We start from the raw sequence: 25,498 nt of genomic DNA, 5'->3' as shown, positions 1-25,498 counted from the left end.
GATGTACTTCAAGTTTACCGCAGAGTTAAGGGACTTGTATTTTCCCATTTTAGGATGGAATTTTGTTTTTATAAATCTATGGATAAGACACAGTTTTTGAAAATATATGGGTGGTTAACAATGCTCCTTGCACTGTTATAAATGGTTGTATTGATCACAGTTTTAATTTGTAACGTCTGAATTTTATACTGTATGTAATTTTTGTCTGTTTTCCTCATAGTTTTACTTTTTGCTATGATATAATAAATGATACAAAAGTCGTCTCTCTTCTTTTTTTTTCTCTCTTTCTCTCTCTTTCTCCCTCTCACTCTCTATCCTTGATCCAAACAGTCCATGAACATGATATGAGAAAAAGGACCTTGGATTTTGATCTGTTGGACGAGACAGCAATGCATCATGAGCTTTGTAAGTCTTCTGCATGGTGCACCTGTAGAAAACAAGACCCTTGATAGGATCATTGCATGCCAAGGTGTTTCCGAATGCACTGATAACTCTCCTATGAATGCCCAAGTCGTGCTCCGTCGCATTCCTCGCATACTCCATGTTATTTCATGATCGTTTTGGGTTTTATCGTCGCCGCACATTGGCAAACACAAAAACACAGATACACACATACATGCATACACACATACATCCACCCAGAGATATGCATACACAGACGCAAAAACACACACACACATGTACAGAGACATGCATACACACAGAACACATGCACATTTACATACACACAGAGACAAGCATACACACATACATACGCACACAGATATGCATACACATGCACGCAAACACACACATACATATACACACATACATACATTCATACACAAACATGTTGGTGTATCTTGGTTAACTGGGAAACTCCCCTAGCCCCAAGCAAACATTCTGCCTTTAAGAGCAGGTGCACGCACTGCCGGCACGCCCAGAACTTGGCAAACCAAGTGAAGGAGCCACACTTGGGCTTATTTTCCGTAGCAGTTTTCATTTATAACGTCATTTCTTTCTGCATTTGTCATCACTTACCCTGCAAGTGGGACAGAACACTGCGCTGGTGGCGCACATGGAAAGATGTTTCGGTCCCGAAAGACCAAACGGAATGGGGATAAGACCAATGAGAATGTACCAGTCGCCAAGCTCAAGAGGTAAGTAATTTAGTTCAAAATATTCATAATTAATTGGTTAAATAATCCAAGTTAAAATATATAATACATTTTCAGGAACTTCGACGCACAAACCCGAATGTTTACACGTAATCACAAGCTTGATAGTTACAACTAATATTGTAAAGATTCGGATAATAATGGGAATATTGGAAAACTAAATTGATCGTGTTTTCATCTAAAGAATGTCTGACAAGATGGTGCAGAGGTAAAACACCTTTGAACTATGTAGTCTGGGTTCGATTCTCGATTCCTTTATAAACTGTCGGATTTGTGTGTCACAGGTTGGGCGTTGCATCACAATCTGTGCCATCCCTCAGTTGGACATTAAGCCGGGTATTCCAACTGCTCTCATTATCTGGTGGTGGTGGAAGTTAAAGGTTCTACAGTGCATGTTGTTTGTGAAGACTAGGCGAGTTATTGCCAATCCTCTGAACAAATTACAAGGCCAAATCACTTCCAGTCTGACATCAGGCCGAGCCAGCTGGTCTGTGAAAGCCTTGGGCCAAAAAACCTTTCTCCCCAGGTGACTCCGCAAAGTGGGAATAAGTGGGACTGTTAAAGAATTTGTATAGTCATAGTTAAAGAAGCTGTATAAAGCATTCGAGAAGTGTATAATATAGTATTAATTAAAGTTGTAGTCATAGCAGTATATAACTCTTGCTCAGGAAGCTGCTTCAGTGGCACGAACACTCTGTGAAGAGTATGGTACAAATATGTGTGTGAGAGAGAGAGAGATAGAGAGAGAGATAGAGATAGAGATAGAGATATAAGGAGGTGATTTTTTTAAATGTAATAGTTGAGCACATTCCCAGCATATTGTATTGAACAACCTATATCCTGTAAACTTTTACCTTACTTGGTTGTGTTTATTGTTGATGAAGTTGATCAACTTTTAGCATAAGTGTGTATAAACACCTGTTGTTATTTCTCATCATTTAAAATAAAAACTGTTCATGCCCACAGTACAGATAAGTCATCAAAATGAACATAATTCAAATACATACTTTCTTCACATGTTTTTGTAGATTTGATTAAGATTACTGAATCAAAGTTTGTTTTAGTAAAGGAAGTAGATAATACCATGACATTGTATAAAATTTTTATTTCAAACTAAACAATTTTGTAAAGGAAGTATTGAAATGCCATGATGTTGTATAAAACTTATATTTCAAACAAAAAAATTTAGTAAAGAAAGTATATAAATGCCATGACATTGTATAAAACTTTTGAAACCAAAAAATTTAGTAAAGGAAGTATTTAAATACCATGATATTGTATAAAACTTTTATTTCAAACTCAACAATTTGGTAATGGTAGTATTGAAATGCCATGATGTTGTATAAAACTTTTATTTCAAACTCAACAATTTGGTAAAGGAAGTATTGAAATGCCATGATGTTGTATAAATTTTTTATTTCAAACTCAACAATTTAGTAAAGAAAGTATTGAAATGCCATGATGGTGTATAATACTTTTATTTCAAACTAAACAATTTAGTAAAGAAAGTATATAAATGCCATGACATTGTATAAAACTTTTCAAACTAAACAGTTTCAGAAAGGAAGTATTGAAATGCCATGATGTTGCATAAAACTTTAATTTCAAAGTAAGCAATGTTCTTCATGTGAAAGCAAAAGGGAGGGAACAATGATATGAACAGCTTTTTCTTTTGGCATTTCAATGTTTATTCGATCTGAACCCAAGAGATAGTAGAGAGCAGACATGGATATGGGAGAAAGTATCATGTGACAATGAGCAGGAGTTGTGACAATAAGCATGGGAGAAAGCATGACGTGATGATGGGCAGCATTCTTGAAAGACTGAAGGGAGTGGCACAAGTCACAGGCAGTCAGTTCCACAGATGAGAGAATTGTGGGATGAAGGAATGCAGATTAGGTTTCAGCTAAGAATTGGGGAAGGTAACCTGGTTTGGGATATTGTAAGTACACGTGTAACCCAGGTGGGCCAGTGGACGATGGATGGACATGAGCGCAGGAAGATAAAAGGATGAGAAGTGAGGTGACGCAAAACTGACACTCCACCAACCTGCCTGTGATGGGTGATATGCAAGACCGAGGGATTTGCCTTCCTGCCGGGAGATGTCACCAACATAGACAGCCTTAGACTCGATCACCTCCAGCATAATCTGTATTGTGAATAAGAAGAGAAGCAGAAATTTATCATAGGCTGAAAATTTGATGGAGTTACAAAAACTCTGTAAAACAATGTTATTTCCAGCCACAGTGATCCTTTGCCAATTTTTGCCAAAAATGACATCTCACACAAACAATCCAGACGTTTACTGTTAATGGCATGTCAAAGAATTCTCTGATAACTTTGGAATTATTCTAATCCCAGTTTAAGTAGAAGTAAAAGATCACAGTGTCCCTGTAAATGTTAGGTAAAACAAAGTACATTAGTAGACATGCGGGGATGTCTGATGTGGGAGTTCAAAATGTATATCGTCGGAACGAGATGCAATAGTACAAGAAAGGTAAAAAAAACAATATATAAGTCAAGGAAGGAAATAAAAAAAAATCAATTATATATACTTATATATTGATAAAAAATTGACTTTCTTGGGCTATTATAATGTCGTTCTGAGAAGTTCTGAACCCCCTCGTAGTTAGAGTGACTAACATGGTGTAAGGGGTTGATTCAATAGATTATGTAATTATTTATTTGCCGTTGCACACTGCCACTAATGAACATTGACAATATGTGGAGATTCCTGAAGCACTGCGTTGTAGAATTATGCTTCACAAAGTGATGACGTCGCTTGCATAAATGAATGCCCCTCCCAGCCACGCCCATTTAATTTACTCCTGTATACATCAGTTAATACACCCAATAAAATGACATCTCATAATTTCCCCTCATTGTAAATGCAACACAATTAAAGTTGCCTTTCCGGATGTACAACCTATCTACATACGTGTACAAAATATTATTGATCATACTGTATATAATTACCCCGTTCACGTGAAGTCAAAAGCAGGGTTAAGCATTTGCTTCACTACTGTCTGTCTGTCTGTCCTTCTGTGTACAAATATCAGTTTATGATCAAGGAACAATTTAATTTCAAAACACGAATCAGAACATTAATTGGAACATGAACCTGTAGTCTAACAGTACTTTGGCTCTGAATTTGTCGTAATTGCACAATGCACATGCACCAAGAGGAGTGAGATAATATTTTTTACTCTGTCTGCCTGCCTGGCAGTCAAACAAAATGGATAATCATTTCAAACAGGAAGCTTACTGTTTTCTCGGAGGTTTTCAAGAACACAAACAGCAAGCATGAAAAACTAATGTAACATGTTAAATAAGGTGGCGTCAGAGATGCTGCATCAACAGCAGTAAACTTTTGGAAGTTATTTTGCTACGACCTTCAAAATCTTTATTCTATTTCAGTTTAATTAGGTACAGTACTTGAACACTGCAGAACACAAATTGCCTTTTTAGCACTTTCAAAACCCTTCTGTTTAGCAGTACTTGGATAAAATATTACGGCATTTTACATCATCATAAAACACATGTTCCATATCCATATCCTTCCTCACCTTAGGCCTACTTTTAAGTAATTCTGTCCGTTCATATATAATAGTGTCTAAGCATCATTTGTTGATTGAATTGTGCAGGAAGAGTGCAAGTGAATTGGCTGCAATGATCCAAAAGGTGCAGCTGAGTGCAGATGAAGTGGAGAAAGACATTTTGGACACAGAGGAAAAGCTGAACTTCGTAAGCCTATGATACAACACTGTTATTTTACATTATTCTATTTGTTGTGATTCCAGTGTGTAATTTTAATCTCATTCAGGAACGTAATACCACATGACTATGAACCAGTCCTCTAACTCGTGGTACAGACACACCTCCTGCTGTCATTTTGTATAGGTCCTTAATACTACTTTGCCAGCATGTTTGGCCAAATTAGAATGAGCTATTTAATAGAATGTCACTTTTATTGGTGGTAAGGAGATGGTGAATAATTAATATGGATTTGTTTGTGGGAGGAGAAATTTTGCTTTAATAAAATGGTGGTTCTGTCCCCCCTCCCAGCCCCCTCCCCTCCCCCAACCCCACCCCCCCTCCTCACCCTTCCACTCACCAGCCTGGTAGGAGAATGTCGTTTTGGTATTCAATTCATACTTTTTCCACGATATTTTTTGGTTTTCCATCATGGAATCAATTAAAACATTAAATGATGAATGATTTCATCATTAGTCTAATGACTGTTAACCTAAACGTGTATCCCACCAGGACATTGAGAATGCCAGAAATAACAAGGACTTTCAATACAAACAGAGAAACTCTGACAACCTTGCAGATGCTGAGAAATATTTGCAAGCACTTTTCATCAACATTGATCACGTCAAAAAGATGAAGCATCCACAATCTGAAATGATCAAGAAAGAGTAAGGAAATATAATCCTACATTTAAGAAGAATAATAATCATCGTCATAAACCCCACACTTATCAGGTTGAAAGGAGATTGATTTACTAAGGTTTAAATCTTATCAGACCATACGTGTCGTTGCGATCTTCACCTAATAGGTTATACTACTCAGAACAACGAAATCACGTACAGTATACACATCTTCAAAAAGTGCCACACCTGAAAAATTATATCCAACCCTAAATCTCATGAGCCACTCCTCATCTCTTGCAAATCACTACCCTGTCATCACCAAATATTCTTTCTTTCTTCCTGGGAACATTTGGTCTGAGAGGATGGTGCAGAGGTTGCCTTGAGTGTGTTTTAGTTTCAGTTCGATTCTCGACTCAACTATAAATTGTCAGATTATAGTGCTTTTCAGGCGGGGTGTTGTATCATAAAGTGCGCTTTTGATGCATGTTAAGCCAGGTACGTCTCATCTGCCAGCATTATTTGGTGGATGATAAAAACCCCATGGTGTCTTTCAGTGAAGAGTAAGCAAGTTATCACCGGCACCCTGTATAAATGACAAATTTCTGCCCAAACCACCCTCAGTCGAATGTCAGGCCTGGCCACCTGGTTCGTGAAAGACTTGGGCATATAAGCCTCCTATGGCCGACCCCATAAGAAGGTGGAATTAATTGGGGCCATTAAAATTGTAGGTATTACTGACAACCTTTCCTCAAACGTGATACAGTACTTCCCATCTACAACAATCAGCATCCAAAACTATTAAAGCCATGCAGGGTTTCTCGGTCGTGGTCAAGGTAAGGCAGTCCAGTTATCTAGGGGCAACCAGACTTGATATGGGAAGCTTGATCTGGAGTGCATGTAGGAATATATTGGTCGAACATTTTTGCCTCATATTCGATTTTATCTCAAACTAACTGAAGGATGTACAAGTCATACAGAAGTTATTTTAATAGCCAAAGGAGAAATCCAAATCGTCTTTACACTTTAAAATAAGCAAAATATTTGCATTCTTTAAAACATGCATTCCATCTCAACAAGTACATACACTTGATATCTGAATACCTGGTGCTGCCTTAATGGCTTTGGGAACACAGGTTCACTTTTGATCCCCATGTTCCTCATGCATTGCCCTCGCATTGGCTTACCTGTAATATATATATATATATATATATATATATATATATATATATATATATATATATATATATATATATATATATATATATATATATATATATATATATATTCCAACTTTAAAGTAAATAAAAAACCATGGTAGTTGTCGAAAAAGTAATACAACCTGCTCATTGCAATACCAGGCCCTAGTTTACCTGGCTAACCTGTTTGTCTGCACAGGTAAGTTACCTTGGTTTCCAAAGGGCAAGTCGCATATTTCTTTGCAGTAAATCAAACCACATCGAACAAGCCTGCAGATGACAAACCATTCACGATTTTCTTACCACTTCCTCTGTCCCTGAACTGAGGTTCTGTGCCACCGTTTCATATTTCAGAGACAAAAACGTTTCCAATGGGGCCTATAAGCTTGCAACAACAAAAAACTATTCCAACATTGTCCTTTGAAACACCTAATAATGTTTTCCTATTCTCAGCCGTGTAATGGGTAATCTGTAAGTACTTTTAAAAGTGTCAGATTGCCATCTATCTATAAAATTACAGCAATCTCTGTGTGTCTGGGTGTCTGTGTGTCTGTCTGTCTGTCTGTCTGTCTGTCTGTCTGTCTGTGTGTCTGTGACCGCTGTTTCTCGACAACCACTGATCCGATCTAATTGAAACTTGCCAGGAATATTGCTGGGGACCTGCAGATGTGCCTTGTCAAGGTTTGATATTATTCTGACGAGTAGTTCCCAAGTTAAGGCCATTTATTTGCCAACCTATGACAGGACACGGTGCTATGACATCACGATTGACGTCACAATTGTTCTTCGTTTGATATGACATAACTTTTTTTTTTGCACGTACGGGCACGTGCCTACGGGTACGCACGTATGGGCACACATAAAGTAGATAGGATAGAATATAGGATAATAATAGGATAGAGGATAGAGGATAGGATAGGATAATAAGGGATAGAGTTGATAGGAAACGTGGCCCCCTTCGCACCATCCATCCCTTCGCCCTCTGTCGGCCGCTGGACCCACCTTGGTAGATTCCTGAAATCTGTGGGAGGCCATTCTGAGGCTTTGTTGGGCCTCGAGACAGGACGCGAGCCTCTTCCTTATTCCCCTCCAGAAAGGATTTTAGGGGTTGGGGGTACGTTAGGTTGACAGGATAGGTTAGCCGCACAAAGACTGAAAGGGAGTTAGGGAGACGAAATTATATGGAAAAAAAATCTATCTATCTATAATTCCAGCAGTGTGTGTGTGTGTGTGTGTGTGTGTGTGTGTGTGTGTGTGTGTGTGTGTGTGTGTGTGTGTGTGTGTGTGTGTGTGTGTGTGTGTGTGTGTGTGTGTGTGTGTGTGTGTGTGTGTGTGTGTGTGTGTGTGTGTGTGTGTGTGTGTGAGACCACTGTTTCTCGACAACCACTGGTCCGATCTAATTGAAACTTGCCAGGTATATTTCTGGGGACCTGTGAATGTGCCTTTTGAAGTTATGTTCCTTTTCAAGTTCCCAAGTTATGGCCATTTATTTTCCAAACCAATGACAGGACACGGTGCTATGACGTCACGATTGACGTCACAATTCTTCTTCTTTTTTTTATTTATTTATTTAATTTTTTGCACGATTGACGTCACAATTCTTCTTCTTCATTTGATATGACATCACAATTGACACTGGGGACCTGTAGATGTGCCTTTTCAATTAATGTGACCTGTAGATGTGCCTTTTCAATTGATATTAATCAGACAAGTGGTTCCCAAGTTATAGCCATTTATTTACCAAACCAATGACAGGACACGGTGCTATGACATCACGATTGACGTCACAACTCTTCTTCTTCGTTTGATATGACGTCACAATTGACACTGGGGACCTGTGGATGTGCCTTTTCAAGGTTTGATATTAATCCGACAAGTGGCTCCCAAGTTATGGCCATTTATTTACCAAACCAATGACAGTACACGGTGCTATGACGTCACGAATGACGTCACAATTCTTCCTTTTTTTTCTTTTTTTTTCACGTACGACCACGCATGTACGACCACGCACGTACGGGCACGCACGTACGAGCACACACGTACGGGCCCGCACTAGTTCTAATAAAAACTAGAAAGCATCTGAAAATGCAAAGCCCGTCCACTTCGTATTCGGACTTCTTCTTCTTCTTCTTAGAGATGCTAAACGTGACCAAAACAGCTAAAAACTAGAGGGGGAGCACTCGGGAGAGTGCAAAACCTCCGCCAATACTGCTGGGTCACTCAAGTGAACCTTATATCTCATTCATTAAATATGATGTCAAGTGCTGAGAGTTATAGTTCTTTTCTCCATTTTTTTTTGGGGGGGGGGGGTGGGAGGTGGTTGGAAATCACTTAAAACATGTAAAAATGCAAAAAAAAAATCGAAATTTTGTTGAAACAAAAGTTGCAAAATTTTTTTTTCTCTAACAATTTTTTTTGGGGGGGGGTTGGAAATCACTTAAAACATGTAGAAATGCAAAAAAAATTCCTTTTTTTGGGGGGGGGGGTAATAATTTCTGGGGGGGGTTGGAAATCACTTAAAACATGTAAAAATACAAAAAAAATTTTCTCAATTTTTTTTGGGAGGGGGTTGGAAATCACTTAAAATATGTAGAAATGCAAAAAAACATTTCTCCAACAATTTTTTTTGGGGGGGGGGTAACAATTTTTTGGGGGGTTGTAAATCACTTAAAACATGTAGAAATGCAAAAAACATTTTTTCTCTTTTTTGGGGGGGGGAGGGGGGTTGGAAATCAATTAAAACATTTAGAAATGCAAAAAAAAAAATTCTCTAACAATTTTTTTTTGGGGGGGTAACAATTTTTTTGGGGGGGAGGTTGGAAATCACTTAAAACATGTAGAAATGCAAAAAAAAATCCTCTAACAATGTTTTTTTGGGGGGGGGCAAGTCCAAAATTTAATGGCATGATCCTTGGACCATACCTAACCCCCCCACCAAGTTTCGTCGAAATCCGTCGAGGAGTTTTTCTGTAATACTGGTCACAAACAAACAAACAAACAAACAAACAAACAGAAAGGGGTGAAAACAGTAACCTCCATCCATCTTCGAAGATGGTGGAGGTTAAAGAGGGGGACCACTCGGGAGAGTGCAAAACCTCCGCCGCCAATCCTACTGGGTCACTCAAGTGAACCTTATCTTCTTCTTCTTCTTTCGGCTGCTCCTGTTAGGGGTCGCCACAGCGGATCATGATTATGATCCGCATAATGATTTGGCACATGTTTTACGCCGGATGCCCTTCCTGACGCAACCCTGGTCGCCTCTTACGACACAAGGATATGGTACACCTATTTTAACCGGGGTATACACCGGCCCAGCACAGTGGTACTCACTTCGCCGACCTCGGAAGGATGACAGGCTGAGTCAACCCCCTGGTGTATTAATTCAGTGGCCCAACGGGGCTTGAACTCAGGACCATTTGGATCCCAAGCCGCTGCCCTAACCACTGCGCCAACACCAGGCTCACAAGTGAACCTTATATCTTATTCATTAAATATGGCATCAACAGTGCTGAGAGTTCTAGTTCTTTTCTCCATTTTGGGGTGGGGGGGGGTGAGGGGGGTTGGAAATCACTTAAAACATGTAAAAATGCAAAAAAAATCGAAATTTTGTTGAAAAAAAAGTTGCAAAATTTTTTTTTGTCTAACAATTTTTTTTGGGGGGGGGCTGGAAATCACTTAAAACATGTAAAAATGCAAAAAAAAAAAAAATTCTCAATTTTTTTGGGGGGGGTTGGAAATCACTTTAAATATGTAGAAATGCAAAAAAAACATTTTCTCGAACAAATTTTTTTTGGGGGTGGGGGGTTGGAAATCACTTAAAATATGTAGAAATGCAAAAAAAAATTTTCTCTAACAAATTTTTTTTTTTTTGGGGGGGGATTGGAAATCACTTAAAATATGTAGAAATGCAAAAAAAATTTCTCTTTTTTTTTGGGGGGGGGGGTTGGAATTGGAAATCACTTAAAACATGTAGAAATGCAAAAAAAAATTTCTCTAACAATTTTTTTTGGGGGGGTAACTTTTTTTGTGGGGGGGTTGGAAATCACTTAAAACATGTAGAAATGCAAAAATAAAAAAATTTTCTCTAACAATTTTTTCTTTTTTGGGGGGGGGGGAAACAAGTCCAAAATTTAATGGCATGATCCTTGGACCATACCTAACCCCCCCCCCCCCACGTTTCGTCAAAATCCGTTGAGGAGTTTTTCCGTAATACTGTTTACAAACAAACAAACAAACAGAAAGGGGTGAAAACAGAAACCTCCATCCATCTTCGAAGCTGGCGGAGGTTAAAAATTACAAAATAATTGACCGTTTTAGGCTACCTTGACCTTTTGACCTCAAAACAATCGGATTCTAGCGTTTTATTGGTGAACCAATTCAGTTACCCGATATGCAAACCCTGTTCAAATATCAAGTCGATCAGATGTAAATTGAAGACTTCCTGCAACCTTGAACTTTGACCTTTTGATCTAAAAAAAAAAAACAATCGCTTTCTAGCTTTTGATTGGTGAATCAATCCACTAACCCAACATGCAAATTCTTCAAATTTAAGGTCATTTGGATAGAAATTGACGATTTTAATGTGACGCTGACCTTTGACTTTTTTTTTTTTTTTAACCTTTTGACCGAATTATTAATTTGTATTCCTGGTGTTGGCTTTATGGCTAGGGTGGTGGGCTTGGGATCCGAGGGTCCTGAGTTCAAATTCTGATTGGCTGTTGAATTAATACCAGGTGGGGTTGACTCAGCCTGTCATCCTTCAGAAGTCAGCAAAATGAGTACCAGCTTGCTGGTATCCTGCGTCGGAGTGGCGACCCATTCAGGATTGTGCCCAATAGCCCAGGAGACTGCTTTGGCAGCACCAACGCTCTGCACAGAGTATGGTCCCGATGGATGGATGGATTAATTTGTTTTCTCCATATATATATATATATATATATATATATATATATATATATATATATATATATATATATATATATATAAAATGACCGTTTTTACAGCCATTTTTCCCTGCTGTGCAGGGGTTTGGCTTTTTGTGAGGCAATGTTTTATGGCCGGATGCCCTTCCTGACGCCAACCCTGGTCGCCTCTTACGACACACAGGGATATGGTACACCTATTCTAACCGGGGCATACACCGGGACCAGTACACTGGCACTCATTTCGCCGACCTCGGAAGGATGACAGGCTGAGTCAACCCCCTGGTGTTAATTCAGCAGCCAACGGGGCTTGAACTCAGGACACTAGGATCCCAAGCCGCCACCCTAACCACTAAGCCAACACCAGGCTTACCAACAAAAATTCTTCTCATAATAAAGGTTTGTTGAAAATTTGATGAGAAAATCTCAAATGGTAAAAAAAAGTTATGGCCCAGACAGACACAAAAACAGACACACACATAAGTGATTGCAAAACCCCATCTCCTGCTGGTGGGGGACGGGCTAACATGGCAACATATTCTACTTTGTCTTCGTTTGTAAGCAGCACAAGGCTGCGAGTAGCATCATTGGCGAAGCTGGGTGCAGCTTCCCTCTGATGCAACGCCCCCTGCAGGTTAGAGCAGGAATATGTAATTTGTTCAGGGTGCCGACAATAACTTATTTACTCTTTGCGAAGAACACCATGGGATCCTTAACCTCCACCCACTATTACTGGCAGACCTCCACCCACTATTTTGTGGATAATGAGGAGGTATCCAATTTAATGTCCATCCGAGTGATGGCACACACATTGATGCCTCGCCCTGCCTGCAAGACACCAGTTAGGCAGTCTTACATAGTTGCATCGATATTCAAAATCGGGATAGATGGCTCAGAGGCGAGTGTGCATACCTCTTGGCCATACACAAACCTTGCTCAACTCGAACCTAGGTACATAGATTTTGCTCACAAGGTGTACATGAATTGAATTCTCAAGCAGCCATTCCATGAGCCTGAAAGGACTCATCAGTAAGTAATTGATGTTGTTTACTCTGTGATGTATGGTGCATCTTGCTGTATATTTATTTCAGCGTTCATCAGCTCCACGACCGCTGGGACAAGCTCTGCACCGAGTACCGTAAAGTTTATGAGCAGGTTTATGTCCCTGAGCTGCGGCCCAAAGTTGATTGGCTTAAACTGGTGGAAGAAAAACAGGTGAGTAAGTCACAGGAGTCAAGCTGAGAAAATAGGTGTTGCAATATTGTGAAATGATACTGTCAAGCGAACAGAACTTGCCATTCAAATATTTTAAATTCCTTTATTCTAAAAAAATAAAAATAAAGACATTGCTATTTGATACAAAATGTAATGAATGAACCAAATATTTGCAAATCACAACTGGAGTAAATGTTTTCCCTTCAGTACTCTGTAAATCGAAAGGGTTTTGGCAACGATCTGGTGACAGTGGAGAAACAGCTCGCGGAACACAACATCATCCACAAAGAGATTGAGGCTTATCATCTTCACATAACGGAGCTCGAAGCATCTCCGGTAAGAAATTGCTTTTTTGTTTGTTTTCTTTTGTGGCGTTTTCTTTTGGACAATTTAAGTGATCTTAAACCCCCAATTAGGTGTATGTGTGACAAAAAATAAATATCTGATTAATACATCACCATTCATGTGATGGACGAGTGGGCAGGGTTCTTTGGGTGGAGTGGAGTGGAAATGGAGGGTTAGAAACCTAAAATTGGGGAAAAGGAAGAGTAGGGATCAGTGTGTGTGTGTGTGTGTGTGTGTGTGTGTGTGTGTGTGTGTGTGTGTGTGTGTGTGTGTGTGTGTGTGTGTGTGTGTGTGTGTGTGTGTGTGTGTGTGTGTGTGTGTGTGCGTGCGTGTGCGCGCGCGCGTCCTTGGTTGCTATCTCCATATGTGGGTTATATCCCTATTATCTCCAATTGAAAGTGAAACAGATTCCTCCCAGGTATCGAAGTATCCATGGTTAGTAAAGGATAACAATTTATTGACTAAATGTGGAAATTTCATGTTCTAAAAGTTTTGTGCTGAGGGTTCTTTTCAGGATCATTACTGAGCCCCAGACAGCTTCCAACTCCAGTTCATTTGTAATAATATTCACAGGTATTGTTTTTAAGATCTCCATAAAGTTCTTCTTTATCATTCTCGTTGCTTCAATAATCACTGGTACAATTTTGGCGCTCTTCAGCTTCCAAGATGTTTTCACTTCATTTTTGAGATCCTGATATTTGGTAATTTTCTTGATTTCTGCATTATTTAGACCAAACTCCATTCATCCAATGGGACCATACTCTGTGCAGAGCGTTCGTGCTGCCAAAGCAGTCTCCTGGGCTATTGAGCACAATACTGGACAGGTCGCCACTCTGACACAGGATACTCAAATGGCTCAATCATTCCAGCAAACTTGTACTCATTTTGCCGACCTCAGGAGGATGACGGGTTGAGTCAAACCCACCTGTTACTAATTCCACAGCCAAGCAGGATTTGAACTCAGTACCATAGGTTCCCAAGCCCACCACCCTCACCATTAAGCCAACACCAGGCATAGTCCAAACTCGCTGGGTACTGAAGCCTCCATTAGCAATGCCGTCTTTTCTTCTTCTTTTTTTTTTTATACCTAAGTACTATATCTGGTTGCAATGCTTTGTTTTCTATTTTCACGCTCGATGGGATCATCAGGTCATATGTGTAACATTACTTCCATGTTCTCAATTATTGCTTTTGGTTCATGTTTCCATGAGTTTTCTGAACCTGGCATATTAAAATTTTTGTAGATGTGCCAATGGATTACTCTACAAACTTTTTTGTACCTTTGTGTGTACATCTGTTCTGAAATGAGGTGTTTTTTTTTTACATCCCAATAGGAGGTGGCTCATGCCTTATTTTTCTCCCTTGCAAAACCTACACTTGTGCAATTGACTCACTCCCACCATTTTCTTAAAGTCATTGGTATAATATCCTTGGTCCTGGGCATTTATTACGATTCGTTCTCCATCCCAATTGAGCTGGCCTCCTCTTCTCCACTTTACTATAAGAATTCTTTGTCTATGCCCGATTTGTCCGACTTTTTTGTTTTATACATCTCCCTGCTCTTTCTTTGATGGGTCTCCCAGTTGCCGGCATATATCTGTTGAAATTTTGCTTTATTACTTGCAAAATCGAAGATTTTTCAAGTACAGTATAATGGTCAGTCGATTTTGTTATTCTGTCTGTTTGTTTGTCAATCGCCTACAGGTCACAATTCTCAACCAATCATCATGAAACTTTACCAAGTTGCAGATGTAGTCTCAACTAAGAAGCCTGTTGATTTTGACATCAAAGCTCAAAGGTCATCTTGAGGAGGAATTTCTAAAATCTATAATTTTTCATCTGATTGACTTGAAAGTTGAACAGGATTTGCATATTGCATCACTGAATTGGGAAACCAACTATTTGAGGTCAACTCAAGGTCAAACTTCTAAAATAATCAATTTTTATCTGAAAAATCGTCAGTTTTCATCTGATTGACTTGAAAATTAAATAGCAATTGCACAGTGCATTGCTGAATTGGGAAACCAACTATTTTTGAGATCAAAGGTCAACTTAAGGTCAAACTTCGAAAATCATTAATTTCAATCTGAAAAATAATCAATTTTTATCCGATTGACCTGAGCTTTGATTAAGATTGTCAATTTTAATCTTAATGAAATGGACAATTTGATGTATCTATGACAACCTTTGGAGAGGGGGTGTATTGTGCAAGTATCGTGCTCTGCACGACTTCTCTTTCTTATATTTTTCTTCTGCCTTTTTTGCAATCATTGGGTTTGTATTTGTTGCTGTTTTGGTTTCATATGTGACACCTTCTATTTGCATGTGTCTGGAATTTTTTCGCTAGGTAGGTTATGGATACCTTTTCCGGTTTTCTGTCTTCATGTATGCTTACAAATTAGATTTGGTAGACTGTTGAACTTTTCATGTCTCAGTCAATCCTATAGTTGGCACTGCATTTGGTTGAGCTCCATCAGGCTGCTACCTCCTTCTCGTCTTAGCAGGTACATTCTTGGGATGCATTGGCTTTTGTAGAACATTTTGTGGATAGTGAGGAGCTTCCTTGCTTTGATATCTAGCTTGTTGATTTCCACTTGTGGCCAGTTTATTATTCCACAGCTGTATTGGAACACTGGTATTGTGAGTTGGTTTATGGCTTTGATTTTGTTTCTTGGGTTGAGGTATGTTTTCAGGATCAGGCTCGTTATATGCAGGTATTCTTTGGTAATTGTTTTGCGCATTTGTTAGTGACATATTTGGTGGCCCTCTTTGACTCCGAGGTATTTGTAAGATGCTTCGTTGTCGAGCTCCTGTTTTGTTGTTTCTCGGTCTATTTTAACGTTATCCATTTTTGTTGGTTTACCTTGTGCAAATGTGAACTTTGCACAACTATCTTGGCCAAATTCCATTTGGTTGTCGTCAGAGTACTGTTTCACTAATTTTATTTGTTTTGCCAATTTTTTGGCATTTGGTGCAAAGAGTCTTAATCATCCATGTACAGTGGACGTGTCACCTTTCCTGTCTCTTTGGACATTCTTCTGTTGGATGTTAGGGTGTATCTGTGTCTTAGCTTATTCATAAGGTTATTTAGTGGATCCAGTGCAAGGCAAAACAGGAGGGGGAAAGGCTCCCCCTCGAAGATCATGCATCGTAATTTGACCTCTGGTATTTCGATCTTTCCTTCCGAGTGCTGCAGGATTAGTGTTGTGTTCCATCCAGGGTTCCATTGATTTCTCTTTCAGTTTGATTATTTGGAGGTTGATCTCATACAATTGCATGCATTTTATCATCCATGAATGTGGGATGCTGCCAAAATCTTTTTTGTTGTCGATCCAGTCTGTTGACAATTTGGTTCTTCTTGTTTTACAATTTTTGAGTATAACCTTGTTTAGTAGTCGGTGGTCAATTTTTCAATAGCATCCTCTTGCATTCCTTATTTTCTGCCTTTGGGCCTCCTTGTTGTGTTCGGTGGTGGTACATCGTTTTTCTGATAATTCCTGTTCTAATCTTGTATGTTGTTGGTAGACATGTTATTGGCTGATATTTGTGAGGTAGTTGGGTTTCTTCAGATTTTGGGATGAGGAAGGTGTTATCTTCTGTAAGCCACTCATACATTACCTTTTCCTCGAGGATAAGTTCATTTTTTTTTTGTATACCTTGTCGAGGCTCGTATGAGAGCTAACACACAACTCACAGCAAGGGGGCATGAGACAAGAGGGGCGGGAGTGGAAGGGACAAAACAGTGGGGAACAGACACATTAGGTGAACTGTGGAAGGGAGAGGGATGGGGATGGGACGGGGAACATGGCGAAGAGAAGATGGACATTACAGGGACTTTCAGGAAGGAAAGCAGGGGAGTTGAAGGAAGTGGGCTTGGGAGGATTATCGGGGGAAGATAAGAGGTGGTGGTGAACAGCTGTTTTGAAAGCCTGGAGGGAAGAATGGGAAAGAATAGAGTGAGGAAGTTTATTCCAAAGGCGGGAAAAAAGAGGAATGAAAGAGTGAAGATGAGCAGTGATTCATGATTTTGGTAGTTTTACCAGAAGGGGGTTGTTGGTGGACCTTGAGCACCCTGTGGAAATGTGGTGGGGACAAATCGCAGAGAGAGCAGTGGGGGGGCAAGGCTGGAGAGGAGTCGGAAGAAGACAGAAAGACCACCGACCAACATGCGGTGATTGAGTGAGAGGCCCAAAGACTCAGCTTCATTGCGGGAGATGCCGATGATCTTAAATGCCCTGGTTTCGACAGCGTGAAGCCGAGAAAGGTGGGAGGCAGGAGCACCAGCCCAGGGGGGAGAGCAGTACTCCATCAGGCTACAGACAAAAGCTTTGTAAGTGGTCAGGAGCTCAAGAGGGCCGAGAAAGGACTATGCACGACGGAGGATTCCCAGTCGGCGACTGGCTTTTGAGGCGAGGTTGGAAATATGACTTTCCCAGGAAAGGTCATGGCAGATAGTGAGACCCAGAAGCTTGAAAGAAAAGACTTCTTCCAGAGGATTGTTGAGAAAGTGGATTGGGGGGGGGGGGTTCCAAACGGTCCTTTCGAAGAGACATCGTGAGAGTGTGAGGTTTGTCTGGATTGAAAGACATGTTCCACGTGTTGGACCAGTTTGTGATTTTATCCAGATCTGCAGTGAGCGAAGAAGCTGCTGCTTGCCGGTCTTAGGGATGACAGATGGTCCGGCAGATGGTGGAGTCGTCGGCAAAGAGAAATAGAGGATTTTCCAGAGAGTCCGAGAGATCATTGATGAAAACCAGAAAAAGAACAGGGCCCAGAACGCGACCTTGAGGAACTCCAGCCTGCACAGGAAGAGGGGATGAAATAATATATACATATATATATATATATATATATATTTATATATATATATATATATGTATATATATATATATATGTATATATATATATGTATATATATATATATATATATATATATATATATATATATATATATATATATATATATATATATATATATATATATATATATATGAGCCTGGTGTTGGCGCAGTGGTTAGGGCAGCGGCTTGGGATCCAAGAGGTCCTGAGTTCAAGCCCCGTTGAGCCACTGAATTAATACACCAGGGGGTTGACTCAGCCTGTCATCCTTCCGAGGTCGGCGAAATGAGTACCAGTATACTGGGCCGGTGTATACCCCGGTTAAAATAGGTGTACCATATCCCTGTGTCGTAAGAGGCGACCAGGGTTGCGTCAGGAAGGGCATTCGGCGTAAAACATGTGCCAAATCACTATGCGGATCATAATGGATGATCCGCTGTGGCGACCCCTAACGGGAGCAGCCGAAAGAAGAAGAAGAAGAAGATATATATATATATATATATATATATATATATATATATATATATATATATATATATATATATACAGATATGTGAGTTGGTTTATGGCTTTGATTTTGTTTCTTGGGTTGAGGTATGTTTTCAGGATCAGGCTCGTTCTATGCAGGTATTCTTTGGTTATTGTTTTGCGCATTTGTTTGTGACATATTTGGATTGAATGCTGGAGCGTGGTATTGAATGCATTGAATGCATTGGATTGAATGCATTGAATGCTGGAGCGTTGTGATTGTGGACAGCATAAATGGTTCAGCTGGAATTTTAGAATTCGATCCAGGTCAGGGCTTTTAAATTTAGCATTTTTGCAGGTTATTTTTAAAAATTAAAAAGAAAATTTTTTCATGAAATATCACTGGGGGCATTTCCTTTAAGTGTTGCTTTTTCTTTTCTAAGTTTTAGATGCATCCCACCTCCAGGTTGTTTTTTTGGATCTTCATAAATTCCTTTCAAGAAATGTTTATCTTTTTCAGCGTGACTTGATACATTTTCTTTTTGATTCCTTCGTTCACAATAAAATATTTTCAGGCTATTTTCAAACATGTGGGTTTTATTTTCAAACATCTGGGTGTGTGTGTGTGTGTGTGGTACATACATATATATATATATATATATATATATATATATATATATATATATATATATATATGTATATATATATATATGTATACATATATATATATATATATATATATATATATATATATATATATATATATATGTATGAATCGGCAAAAATGTGTATCAGCTTGCTGGTATCCTGCGTCGAAGTCACGACCCATCCACGATTGTGCCCATTGGTGCAGGAGACTGCTTCGGCAGCACCGACGCTCTGTTCAGAGTATGGTCCCAATGGATGTATGTATGTATATATATATATATATGTATATATATATATATATATATGTATATATATATATATATATATGTATATATATATATATATATATATATATATATATATATATATATATATATATATATATATATATATATATATATATATATATATATATATATATATATATATATATATGCATCTTCTTATTTCGGCTGCTCCCGTTAGGGGTCGCCACAGCGGATCATCCGTATGATCCGCACAGTGATTTTGGCTTAGTTTTTACACCGGATGCCCTTCCTGACGCTACCCTGGTCGCCTCTTACGACACAGGGATATGGTACACCTATTCTAACCGGGGCATACACCGGGCCCAGTGCATTGGTACTCACTTCGCCGACCTCGGAAGGATGACAGGCTGAGTCAACCGCCTGGTGTGTATTAATTCAAGCGTCCAATGGGGCTTGAACTCAGGACCTTTTGGATCCCAAGTCGCTACCCTAACCACTACGCCAACACCAGGATATATATATATATATATATATATATATATATATATATATATATATATATATATATATATATATATATATATATATATATATATATATATATATATATATATATATATATATATATATATATATATATATATATATATATATATATATATATACATACATATATATATATATATATATATATATATATATATATATATATATATATATATATAATGGTACATCACTATATCACAAACCACACTCAGACAAACGAAATTACAAAGTTCCACTCTCACAGCAAACTCAAAATAATATCTATCCAATATACCTTCCTACAAAAATTAATAACAGACGTCTCACCAGCAATGTTTTAATGAGAAATAAAGAGTGAAAGATTTTTTTTGTGAGAATAATTATGTGACTTTTAAATAATATTTTTGATGTTTCAGGAATACGCAAACAGACTCAAAGATTCCTATGGAGAATTACTGGTAAGAGTTTCCTCATCTGTGAAACCAGGTGTATCAGCAGCCTCATTCATCAGATACAGCACTTTGCATCATGGTGTCAGTCCAAGGCCTTGACTGAAAAATGGTCTCTTCTGTGCTTTCACAGTCCACTTCAAGTCAACGGCAAGAGGACCTCACCACTCTTCACGTCTTCATGCAATCATGCACACAGCAGCTAATGTGGCTGGACATGGAGCAGGAGGAGAGGAAGCAGATGGACTGGAGTGACAGAAACACAGACTACGAAAGCAGAAGTAGAAAGTACGAGGTATGTGGGGGAGTGTTTCGTTAGAGCGAGCAAGGAAAGATCACTTCAGATCACAACATCTGGTGTGGGTCTCTTCTGGTTCCAGGAGTTTGTGTGACTCCGGTCAATATTTTTACATCCCTCTAGCATATATATAGTAAACAATTGGTGATGTTGGTGCTCAAATTAAGAGCCCTCTGGGCAGTAAGAGTCCACAAAGTGTGAGTGTTGGCTAGATCAGGCAGGGCATTCAGATTCTTCCCACCTTGAAAGCCAATAATAAGCTACCTGGGTTTTTTTTTTCAATGACAATCTGATGGAGACTTGCAATGTCTCTGGCAACTTGTTAGGTTTCCATATGTTTCCAGTTAAAATGCTATGTACTACTACTTTCTGCTGGATTTTCTGCTTTTTGGCCACTGCCGTTATCCTGTTCTCTCCTATAATTGATAATTGTGAAATTCAATCAGATAATTTTGTTACATTTCCTCGTTTAGGACATTGTCAACAAGGACATTGTGGAAAAGGAGATGGCTGTAAATTCTATACAGGATGAAGGAGATCGATTACTCAAATCCAATCACCCAGCAAAAGCAACCATAATGGTGTGTACGACCATCACCCTGCTAACATGAACGCATCATGTAAAAAAGGTTCAGGGATGCATTATTTCCAATCCCATTGTCTTTGTTGCCTCCCGATGGTTACATCACCATATAATCATGATTTACAAAAAGCAAACTGTGTTTTACAGGACAATTCAAGTTCCAAAGACAATGAGGCTTAACTGTTGAGAATCAGGTTCCGTTTAAACTTCATGTTATTTTTCTAGGCGCACATGGATGCACTGGACAGTGACTGGAAAAAGTACCTGAATCTGTTGATCTGCGAAGAGGCTCATTTACGATTCATGACCGACTACCACAAGGTAAATAGCACCCTTCAGCCCTCATCAATATACGTCAAGGATAGATGCTGCATCTCAAATAACATCCTCTTTTGGAGATGTTCCACCCTCCTTTGTTTGACTTCCTGGTCTGCGGTATTGCATATCCCTGGTCATCATAATCTTCTGTTATCGTAATATGGCAAACATCAAGCGAGTGGTTCTGTGGAATTTCTTTTGATGTCCAACAATGTTTTCAAAGTTAAGAAAATAGCCCTTTATGACGATGCTTTGGTTCAAATCGATCTCGATTTTTGTAGTTCCGCAAGGACGTCAATGAAGTCAAGGATCAGATTGACAAGAAGAACAAGGAGGTGGACAGACGGTACAGGGTGGATTCTAAGGACAGTGCCTTCAGGATCGAGTCTCTTCTCTACGACATTCAGGCAAGTGTGCGAAAACTGTGATCCACACCCATCACAATTATCCATCAAACACACAAAAGACTGCTTCATTAGGGTGATTCAAACAATATTGAGTGAATTTTTCCCTAGTAGTTGTTGTTTTATGTTTCACTTCAGGAAAAGCAGAAGGAAACAGATTCTCTTGGTGAAGCAGTGCAGGCACTACAAGCCCGCAGCCACCAGATTGTACCACTGAAGTTCCGGCATGAAAAAGTCCAAAAACCTCTGCCTGTGGAAGCTCTATGTGACTTTGAGGAGGATGAAGTGAGTGTTTTGGTGATATTAAGCGATCTTTTTTGGAACTTTTTAAGGATAAGGACTTCACGTCATTGCCAGATTTGGGGAACCCTACTTGGAGTTGTTTAAGGTAATGTATACATTTTTGACAAAACCATGCTTACTTGTCTCACGTAGATGACTGTGCAGAGAGGGGACAAGGTCATATTGAAGGACAACATGGACCCTGTGACCTGGCTGGTGGCAGACTCCTCTGGCATGACAAAGCCTATACCCAGTACATGTTTGGTCATTCCTCCAACAGACTCCGAGTCCATAAGTCTGGCTGATGGGTGAGTGAGTCATATAACTACTATTGAAACTAATTGATGGGAAGGGTTGCTGGGGGTTCTTACAAAAATATAATCACCTCAACAATACAGTTGGCGGGTACATGTACACATTGGGGAACTAATAAGACAGAGCTCTCAAATGAGGAAAGTGACTTGGTTCTGTTTTTCTTCTTCACAGGTTAACTGATCAGTATTCACACTTGCGTCAGAAACTTTCGTACACGGACGGCATGTTTCGCCAGCGCCTCTCGGAGGTCCAGCAGTCCACACCTTCAGGTGCACTTCTCACGCAGAATCATTTTCATGACAATATATTTACCCAGGAAGTTTTACACTCATCGACTGTGTAGCAACAGAATGATTTAAAAACTTTATTCACGCATACCAATTTGTTGTGTGTCTGCTTATCAAATAAGTACACCAAAGTCATTTTGGATCTCAAGGCCTTTCAATGATCTGTTGATAAACGCAACAGCAGTTTGTTCTTTATACTCTGTCTGAGGTTAATGAATATGATGGAATAGTGAAGTACTCACCTTCTGTCCACAGTGGAGTCAGATGGCAGTGATGAAAAGGAGTGTGTTCAGTACATCTCAGACCTTGAGAAGGTTTATTCCAACATGGATGACCTTGAGCGGAAGATGCTGTTCAACTTGAAAACTCCGCTGGACAAATCCAAACCAGCTGATGATGCCAAAGACAGAGTTAAGCAGCACCAGGTGAGTGATCTCAAAATGACAATAGTAAATCGTGGCTGTCTCGAAAAATGTTTCTCAATACCTTTTTTTTAAAAAACGGTATCTTTGTGTCGGGAAATTGACTAACCCTGTGTGGTTTGCATGTTCATCTGAATACCCATTCCAAATAGAGTATTTTGTAATTGGGACAATACATCTATATTATAAAAGGAGCGATTTCTGTCTGTTAGTCATGCTCTAACTTGAGAACGGATTAACGGATTTCAATGAAACCAATGACGGTGGATTCACGGAACTTCCAGGAAGGTTTTGTGATGCAAAAAAGAAGAAAACAAGCCGGGAGGCAACGATGGTTCGTGGGCATTATTGAGGAAGCCCTACCGTAAAAACCTATCTCTTCTGTCAAAATTGACCAAATCAAATCGGATTTTTTATATGTTGTACTTATGGACATTACGCACAGCTTCTAGGAAATGAAATTGCGAGAAAAAAATCGAGAATAAATAAATAAAAAGCTCAAGTGGGCGTGGCTCCGCCCACAAGGGGCGTGCGATGCCCCTCATACAAAAAGACACAACTAGACCATGACATCTAGCTTGTGTCCAAGTTTCATCAAGATCAGATCAAATGTCACGGAGCTATGCTCTGGAGAGAGTCACAAACAGACAGACACACACACAGACACAACGAAAATAGTGGTCACTGCTGACACCCGCGAACCAACTACAAGTGTACTCTTCAAAGTCACGACGTTGCCAGATATGCCTCTGCCCAATTATTACATCATTACACATACTTGTACCAAGTTTGATTTAAATCCCTGAATCCAGCTTCAAAATATTAAATAATTCTGGCTGCCAGACCTTGCATTCGATCAGCTTGGAATTTAAAACACTAGTGCGTGCCCGTAGGTGCGTGTCCGTAGGTGCGTGCCCGTAGGTGCATGCCAGTATGTGCAGCTTCGTTCCTTCGCTCTCGTAAATGACGACTGGATTGGGGCATTGTTTCAATTAGATCGGACCAACTGTATCATAAATGGCCATAACATGGGAAACACTCAGGTCCCCAGCGTCAATTGTGACGTCATATCAAAAGAAGAAGAAGAATTGTGACGCCCCCTCTCTCTCGCATCCCCTCTCTCGTCCCCCCTCTCTTCCCCCCTCTCTTGCCCACCCCTCTCTCCCCCTAGTCTCACCCCTCCTCTCTCCCCCTCCTCTCTCGCCCCCACTCTCACCCCCTCCTCTCCCATCCCCCTCTCTCACCCCCTCCTCTCTCTCCCTCTCTTGAATTGTGATGCCCCTTCTCTCTCACCCCCTCTCTCCCTCCCCTCTCTCCCTCCCCTCTCTCACCCCTCTCTCCCTCCCCTCTCTCACCCCCTCTCTCCCTCCCCTCTCTCCCTCCCCTCTCTCGCCCCCTCTCTCGCCCCCCTCTCTCGCCCCCCTCTCTCGCCCCCCTCTCTCGCCGTAACTTGGACTCATCCCCTCTCTTGAATTGGCCGTAACTTGGGAACCGCTTATCCGATTAATATCAAACCTTGAAAAGGCACATCCGCGGGGGCCCGGCAATATCCCTGGCAAGTTTCAATCAGATCGGACCGTCAATCGTGCAAAATAAATAAATAAATAAATAAATAAATAAACATTAATTGTGATGTCATTCGTGATGTCATAGCACCGTGTCCTGTCATTGGTTGACAGATAAATGGCCATAACTTGGGAACCGCTCGTCTGATTGATATCAAACCTCGAAAAGGCACATCCGCGGCTCCCCAACAATATTCCTGGCAAGTTTCAATCAGATCAGACTGGCGGTCGTCGAGAAACTGCGGTCGCATACAGACAGGACACACACACACACACACACACACACACACACACATTGCTGGAATTATAGATAGATATATTCCCCATCACTACTACATCATAATTGTTACGTTTCATGTCAATTGATGAAGCGGTTTAAGAAAAATAATTTTAAAGAGATTTTTGTTCAATCTAATATGGCTGCCAGACCATGTGACCTATTAATTATTTGTGAACACCCTACTATCCCTAAGGCTTAGGGAACATGTGGGTGAAATTTCCCCTCGACCTTTCAAGCCGTTCTGGAGAAGCTTTTCAAAGATTTATTTTTCAAAAAAAAATCATAGCTGCCAAACCATGTGACCAATAACATCATAGGTGGAGAACATTTTGTTCCTCATGGATAGGCGATCATAC

At 39.8% G+C, this 25,498-nt stretch overlaps 1 protein-coding gene across 1 annotated transcript in view; it reads left to right on the top strand.

Annotated features, from left to right (window-relative positions):
* Window positions 1–921: 921 nt before the first annotated feature.
* The window catches only part of LOC147012288 (uncharacterized), a 67,670-nt gene continuing 43,093 nt past the window's right edge, over window positions 922–25,498 (top strand). Inside the window, exons 1-14 of the mRNA XM_085856226.1 lie at window positions 922–1,139; window positions 4,802–4,901; window positions 5,424–5,578; window positions 12,743–12,866; window positions 13,074–13,202; window positions 20,356–20,397; window positions 20,522–20,683; window positions 21,160–21,267; window positions 21,495–21,590; window positions 21,869–21,994; window positions 22,130–22,276; window positions 22,427–22,581; window positions 22,760–22,857; window positions 23,131–23,300. Of these exons, the coding sequence (XP_085712352.1) occupies window positions 1,066–1,139; window positions 4,802–4,901; window positions 5,424–5,578; window positions 12,743–12,866; window positions 13,074–13,202; window positions 20,356–20,397; window positions 20,522–20,683; window positions 21,160–21,267; window positions 21,495–21,590; window positions 21,869–21,994; window positions 22,130–22,276; window positions 22,427–22,581; window positions 22,760–22,857; window positions 23,131–23,300 (1,686 nt within the window). The 5' untranslated portion in view covers window positions 922–1,065. The remainder of the gene's footprint in view (window positions 1,140–4,801; window positions 4,902–5,423; window positions 5,579–12,742; window positions 12,867–13,073; window positions 13,203–20,355; window positions 20,398–20,521; window positions 20,684–21,159; window positions 21,268–21,494; window positions 21,591–21,868; window positions 21,995–22,129; window positions 22,277–22,426; window positions 22,582–22,759; window positions 22,858–23,130; window positions 23,301–25,498) is intronic.

Source organism: Eptatretus burgeri, chromosome 15 (assembly GCF_056783735.1).
Source record: "Eptatretus burgeri isolate ZD-2024b chromosome 15, Ebu_testis_v1, whole genome shotgun sequence".
Taxonomy (NCBI): domain Eukaryota; kingdom Metazoa; phylum Chordata; class Myxini; order Myxiniformes; family Myxinidae; genus Eptatretus; species Eptatretus burgeri.
Note: the sequence above shows the minus strand (reverse complement) of the source record. Positions and strands in the feature narration are given on the sequence as shown.